General features: G+C 45.8%; 1 protein-coding gene across 1 annotated transcript in view; it reads right to left on the minus strand.

Moving 5' to 3' along the window:
- The window catches only part of LOC311315712 (myomegalin-like), a gene marked incomplete at both ends in the record, with an annotated part of 59560 nt that overhangs the window by 37056 nt on the left and 15004 nt on the right, over positions 1 to 7500 (minus strand). The window contains 2 exons of the mRNA XM_084446417.1: positions 3759 to 3901; positions 4024 to 4130. Coding sequence (XP_084302543.1) covers positions 3759 to 3901; positions 4024 to 4130 — 250 coding nt within the window. The remainder of the gene's footprint in view (positions 1 to 3758; positions 3902 to 4023; positions 4131 to 7500) is intronic.

Consider the following 7500-nt stretch of genomic DNA (forward strand, 5'->3'; position numbering starts at 1 on the left):
GAAACAATGACACATCCACGCACACAGTGCTGACTGACTGAGGGGATAGAAAGGTGTCCTTAGAGGACCCTGACCCTGTCCCATCACACTGTCATGACTGACTGAGGGGATAGACGGATGTCCTTAGAGGACCCTGACTCTGTCCCATCACACTGTCATGACTGACTGAGGGGATAGACGGATGTCCTTAGAGGACCCTGACCCTGTCCCATCACACTGTCATGACTGAAGGGAGAAACAGAGCTCACAGATAAAAACGAACACATTCACTTGTATTAACTTGGACTAACTCACATTGAAAGTGAATGGCCAGAACACTATTAGAGAAAGAGTGAGTATGTGTGTGTGTGTCAGAGGTTGTTTATGGAGTAATGGGCACCAATTCATGTGTGAGACAAACCTGCAGTGTGTGAGTGTTTGTGAGTGAAGCGGCCCGAGCTGGTGGTTAAAGACAGAACCCTGTTAGGGCCAGAATACGGCTACTGTCATAATCATGTAAAACGCTCAGGGACTGTGGTTTTACACTGCAAGTGTGTAGTGTGAAGTGGACAGGTTTGCAGTGGACTAGTGTGTAAAACAAGTGTGCATTGATAAATGACAGATGTGAGCCATTCTTGTCTTGGTGAATGTGCAGTGCATTATGGGACTTGTGCAGACTGACAAACCTTTCAGCACATTCCCTGGACACTAACACAGGAGGTCTTGTGATCATATTCCCTGGACACTAACACAGGAGGTCTTGTGATCATATCCCCTGGACACTAACACAGGAGGTCTTGTGATCATATCCCCTGGACACTAACACAGGAGGTCTTGTGATCATATCCCCTGGACACTATCCCAGGAGGTACTGTGGTCATATTTCTTTTACTTTTTTTTTTACAAATGATTATCTACAACCCTCTTTGTCTGTGCGAGTGTGGGGAGTGTGAGAGTGTGGGGAGTGTGGGGTCACATCAGAGCCATGCAGACAGGAGCCGTGCTGGGCGCTCATGCGTGCTGGTGGAGAGGGGAGGACGGTGAGGAGAGCGCTGCTGGTATCTCTACTGTCTGTCCATCCCTGACCGCTGCTGGTATCTCTACTGTCTGTCCATCCCTGACCGCTGCTGGTATCTCTACTGTCTGTCCATCCCTGCGCTGCTGGTATCTCTACTGTCTGTCCATCCCTGCGCTGCTGGTATCTCTACTGTCTGTCCATCCCTGCGCTGCTGGTATCTCTACTGTCTGTCCATCCCTGACCCACACGGCTCTGAGGAGAGACTCATGGACGGAGATACTGGACATCCTGCTGGTGCCTCCAGGTGTGATCGCTACACAGAGTGTAGTGAGTGTACGTATGTGTGTGAGTGTGTGTGTGTGTGCGTGAGTGAGTGTGTGAGTGAGTGTGTGTGTGTGTGTGTGTGTGTGTGTGTGTGTGTGTGTGTGTGTGTGAGTGAGTGAGTGAGTGAGTGAGTGAGTGTGTGTGTGAGTGAGTGTGCACGCATGTGTTTGTGTGTGTTTGTGAGTGAGTGTGCGTGTGTGTGTGTGAGAGTAAGTGAGTGAGTGAGTGAGTGTGTGTGTGAGTGTGTGTGTGTGTGTGTGTGTGTGTGTGTGTGTGTGTGTGTGTGTGTGTGAGTGAGTGTGTGAGTGAGTGTGTGTGTGGGGGGGTCATGAATAGGGATATTTGGGACAAGGAGAGAGGGAGACTGCGTTTATGGAGGACATCATGACATCACCCTAATCATCACGCTCCATAGAGGACAGGACAGGAGAAGAGAGGAGAGGACAGGAGAGGTGAGGAGAAGAGAGGATAGGAGAGGAGGAGAGGACAGGAGAGGTTTTCTGGGGACATACTGTACTAGGGATGGAAAGATCAGGTTGCTATGCAACGGTTTGAACTATCAGGGAGGAGGGGCACAGAGAGGAGAGGGGAGGATTTGGGTTTGGGATTTAACCAAAGTAATCCCCAATTAAAGACAAGAAATCCAAACTGCTTTCAACAACAGAAAACAGAAAATGTTTATTTTCTCTCCATTCTTTTAAGTACAAAAAACTGTGTTGAAGAGGATTCCATGTTCAAGGCTACAGGCCAGGCAGGTGACGGATGTGGAACTGATTCTGGGTTCATCTTCATGTCTCTACCACATGGTGTGTGATTTTCAGAAGGTTTAAGACTAGATAAAATGCTTGCAGTTAAAGACACTAATTGTTGCTGATGCTCTATCTGGATGTGGAGCTCAGGGATTCTAACGCTGCTGAAGAACATCTGGCTACTAAACGCTACCACTCTACAACCTCTTTATCCAATTCTATTATTACATGCCATCAGTGACCAGCGACAGTCTCAGTGGCAACTCCACGCACGTCTTTAAGACTCAAGAAGGCAGGATTGTTCTACAACTAGCGATTAAAATTCATATCTAAAATCTTAAGATTCACAGGAGGGGTACTAACGATCCTTTTTATTGTATCTTTTATATGATCTTGAGCCAGAAATCAGCATGTGAACAAAGATGTTCTAAAGCCAGATGGATGATGGTGAGAAGGTTCCCTGAGCTGAGGACTCTGCCCAGCAGGAGGTCAGCAGGTCAGCGGTTCACCTCCCTCCCTGTGACCCACGGCCAGAGTGCTGGCGCCATGGTGAGACGGCATTGAACAGACGGGTGTCAGGACAACGCAGGCAGGGCGCAAACACAGCAACACTCACCGGCAATATATTCATGAATAAACATCTGAGCTGCACTTTACCACTTCATACGGTAAATTATACAAAACACACCCATGTATAGCTTATAGAGCAGCTATGTTAATATGTGTCTCTGTCCAACGCGTCAGAGGAAGTTGTCCTGTGAAGCTGAATTGAGGTCAGTTTCTGAGTTCTCCCTGAACACCTCTGCTCAGGACTAACTGACCAGAGATCTGATATCTGTTTAAATGGTAGAATCAGCAATGTGACGTCAGACGCTCACAAAACCAGTGAGGCTATGCTCAATCTCCAGAGATGATCAAACAGAGATGATCAAACAGAGATGATCAAACAGAGAGCTATACTCAATCTCCTGTCTGCTGCAGGCATAAGGCGAAGGCTTCCTGCACATCACACACACATCTCAGGGGGACATGTCCCTCTCTTCACAGGGGAAGATGTCCCTCTCTTCACAGGGGAAGATGTCCCTCTCTTCTCAGGGGAAGATGTCCCTCTCTTCACAGGGGGAGATGTCCCTCTCTTCTCAGGGGAAGATGTCCCTCTCTTCTCAGGGGAAGATGTCCCTCTCTTCTCAGGGGAACATGTCCCACTCTTCACAGGGGAAGATGTCCCTCTCTTCTCAGGGGAGGATGTCCCTCTCTTCTCAGGGGAAGATGTCCCTCTCTTCTCAGGGGAACATGTCCCACTCTTCACAGGGGAAGATGTCCCTCTCTTCACAGGGGAAGATGTCCCTCTCTTCTCAGGGGGAGATGTCCCTCTCTTCTCAGGGGAAGAAGTCCCTCTCTTCACAGGGGGAGATGTCCCTCTCTTCAAACCTTTCTGGTGGGTGAGGTTTTTCTCCCGGGAACATGTATGTCACTTCGCTGAGTCTGCCGTTAAACATCTAGGACTTTGGCAGGGAAAAACTCAAAACCCTGACCTCACATCAACCACTTCCTGTTCTAACCCAATCCGGTCTCACACTCTGGTGCTGTGGACAGACAGACAGACGGACAGACAGACAGACAGTGCATCTTCATCAAACAGAGTTAGTAATGGCGCCCCCTGGAGGTTGGAGCATGCCCATCCCCACCTCCAGCGTCCGGCTGCCTCTTGGCTGCCCACTCCAGCGCCAGGGCCGTTCTGCAGGTCCTCGCCAGGACCTCCTCTAGCTGCCCCCGGAGGGCCTGAACAGAATCCAGCTCTGTGTGCAGTGCCTGGGTCTTCTCAGAGCTGCTGGATGGGAGAGAGAGGGAGGGAGAGAGGGACAGAGGGAGTGTGTGTGAGAGGCAGAAGTGTGTGAGTGTGTGTTTTGAGGACACAGTGTGTGTGCATATGTGTGTGTGTGTGTGTCCTACCTGTCTCCGCTGGTGTGGATGTGGGTGAGACTCTGGTACAGCCTCTTCTCTGTCCTCAGAGCCTCGTTCAGGCTGTGGTACTCTGAGACCAGCTGCTCCAACACACACTGAGAGAGAGAGAGAGAGAGAGGGGGGGGGGGGAGGGGGGGGAGAGAGAGAGAGAGAGAGAGAGAGAGAGGGAGACAGAGAGAGAGAGGGAGAGAGACAGAGAGAGGAAGAGAGAGAGAGGGAGAGAGGGAAAGAGAGAGAGAAAGAGAGAGGGAGAGAGAGAAACAACAATGCAAACATTATTGTTATATAGTGTAACAGGTTCTGACTATTATTATTAGAGTATAGGAAGTACAGTATGTATATCTGTGTGTATACTAAAATATAAGTAGTATGTATAACTAATTTATACGGTTAAGGAATGTTTCTGTAAAGAAATGTTTTGTTATTCTCTTTTCTGTTATTTTATACTTAGAGTCAATAATATACTGATACCGTGATCACATACATTCACTTATACATTCCAAGACCAGGTACACACAAACACTTAATGACTTACACATAACTACTGATACTCACTCCATGGGGCTGGGGCCAGCACACGCAGCAACCCACACCCTTCACACCCTCCTATTCACCTTCTAGCGCATTACTTTCCTTTCATTGTTATTTATTTTAACTGAAATTGTTTGTATATTTCTGTAATTCCACTGTTGCTTTGGTAATATGAACATGTGTTCTTTCATGCCAATAAAGCCCACTGAATTGAATTGAATTGAGAGAGAGAGAGGGAGAGAGAGACAGAGAGATACAGATACTAACCCAGTGCAGAACAATACCAGAAAGCAATTGACACCACAAAAATCCAAACACTCCTAGATAACATCCTGTATTGTACATACTCTCACAATAAAAAAGCGTCAATCTAGCAGTAAATAATATTAACAATATATTCAGACAAACGGCAAAAGAGGCCCATCTGAAATTGACCAGGAACAAACCAAAAACTATAACAAATAACAGCTGGTTTGATACAGACTGTAAAATTATGAGGAAAAAACTTAGAATGCTATCAAACCAAAAACACAGAGATCCCCAAAATGCCGATGTACGCTCTCTTTATTGTGAGACCTTAAAATTCTACAAACATACACTAAGACTCAAAAAACAACAATATAACAAACAGCAGCTGACACTAATTGAGGAGGCAATTAACACAAACAACGTTTGGCATCAATAGAAACACTTAAATAAACCACAACACCAAGAATTGGCTATAGTAAGTAGCAAAAGCCAAATTGGATTCATACCAACTGATCATATTTACACCCTACACACCCTAATTGATAAACATGTAAACCAAAATAAAACCAAAATTTACACCTGTTTTATTGACTTCCAAAAAGCTTTTGATTCTATTTGGCATGTTGGACTGTTCTACAAAATTATTGAGAGTGGTGTAGGGGGTAAAGCATATGATATTATTAAATCAATGTATTCTGGCAATATGTGCAGCGTAAAAATTGGCAAAAAAAGAACTGCATTTTTTACCCAAGGACGAGGCGTTCGTCAGGGCTGCAATCTCAGCCCTGCACTCTTCAATATCTACATTAATGAACTGGCTACTGTCCTAGAACAGTCCTCTGTCCCCGGTGTACGTCTCCACAGTCAGGAGGTGAAGTGCTGCTCTTTGCAGATGACCTGGTTCTGCTGTCCCCCACTGCGCATGGCCTACAGCAGAGCCTGGACCTGCTAGAGCATTACTGTCACACCTGGGCCCTGACGGTAAACCCTCAAAAGACTAAAATAATGAGATTCCAAAAAAGATCCAGATCTCAGGACATTCTACCAAAGTTCTCAATCGGTACAAAACATGTTGAATATTGCACACACTACACCTATCTAGGAATAAAACTAAGTTCAACTGGACACTTTAATGAAGCAGTTCGTGGGCTGAGAGAGAAAGCACTCCGGGCTTTCTATGCCATAAAGAAAAATATACAAACCGATATACCAATTCCAATTTGCCTAAATTAATTGAGTGCGTTATTGAACCAATTGCACTCTACGGCAGTGAGGCGTGGGGCCCACTTACAAAACAAGACTTTACTCACTGGGATAAACCCCCCATTGAGACCCTGCATGCAGAGTTCTGTAAAATTCTCCTCCATGTCCAGAGGAAAGCTACAAACAATGCAAGCAGGGCAGAATTAGGCAAATACCCATTAATAATAAAAATTCAAAAAAGAGCAATTAACTTTTGGACACACATAAAACTAAGTGACCCCCTCTCGTATCATTACCAAGCCCTGCAATGCCAAGAGCTGAGCAATACGAACCCCCTGACCCAGCTGATCCTGAGGCTGAGACCACAAACATGCCCTACTAACACAACCCAGGATCAGAGCGCCTCACCAATCAGACCCAAACAAATTACACAACAATCACAACAAAACTACATCACCTATTGGCAAACACAAACAAAAACACAAAGCAAAATGCAGTGCTATCTGGCTCTAAATGGACAGTCCACCATAGCAGATTATTTGAGCGTGGTGACTGATCACCAACTAAAACGAACCTTGACCAAGTACAGACTGAGTGAGCACAGCCTTGCTGTTGAAAAAGGGAGGCACAGGAAAACCTGGCTCCCTGCAGAGCAGAGGCTGTGATGTCACTGCCCCCTCAGTGAGCCTGAAACAGAGCTGCACTTCCTCACCAAATGTGCAAAGTATAAGCAAATTAGAGAAACACATTTCAAAAAATTCTAATCCGTAAGCAAGGCTTTCTTAATCTATTAGATGAGAAAAAACTGCCTATCCTACTAGGAGAGGATTTAAAAACAAGTAGGTTAGCAGCAGTCTATGTTGCTGCCTGCCATAGACTGAGGGACAGTGAGTGACAGTCACCTGTCACACATTATTGTCGTTACATCTGACATAATTTTTCTCCTGTTTTTTTATTTTCATTTTTTATTTTTTATCTTTTAATTTATTACTGATTTATTTACTGTTTCTTGCTGTTGCTGCTATATTGACAACTGTTTGTTTGTTTTGTCTTGTAGTAGCCTAACTTACCTTGCTCCTAATTAATTTGTTTTTAATGTCCAAACGCTGCTTTGGCAATATGTACAACGTTGCGTAATGCCAATAAAGCCAATTGAATTGAATTGAAAGAGAGAGATAGAGGGAGAGAGAGAAAGAGAGGGAGAGAGGGAGAGAGAGAGAGAGAGAGAGAGAGAGAGGGAGAGAGGGAGAGAGAGACAGAGAGGGAGAGAGAAAGAGAGGGAGAGAGAGAGACAGAGAGGGAGAGAGAAAGAGAGGGAGAGAGAGAGGGAGAGAGAGAGAGAGAGGGAGAGAGAAAGAGAGAGAGGGAGAGAGAGACAGAGAGAGGGAGAGAGAGAGTGAGAGAGACAGAGAGAGAGAGAGGGAGAGAGATACAGAGAGAGAGAGGGAGAGAGAGAGAGAGAGGGAGAGAGAAAGAGAGGGA

The sequence above is a fragment of the Borostomias antarcticus genome (assembly GCF_949987555.1).
Source record: "Borostomias antarcticus genome assembly, chromosome: 12".
NCBI lineage: Eukaryota > Metazoa > Chordata > Actinopteri > Stomiiformes > Stomiidae > Borostomias > Borostomias antarcticus.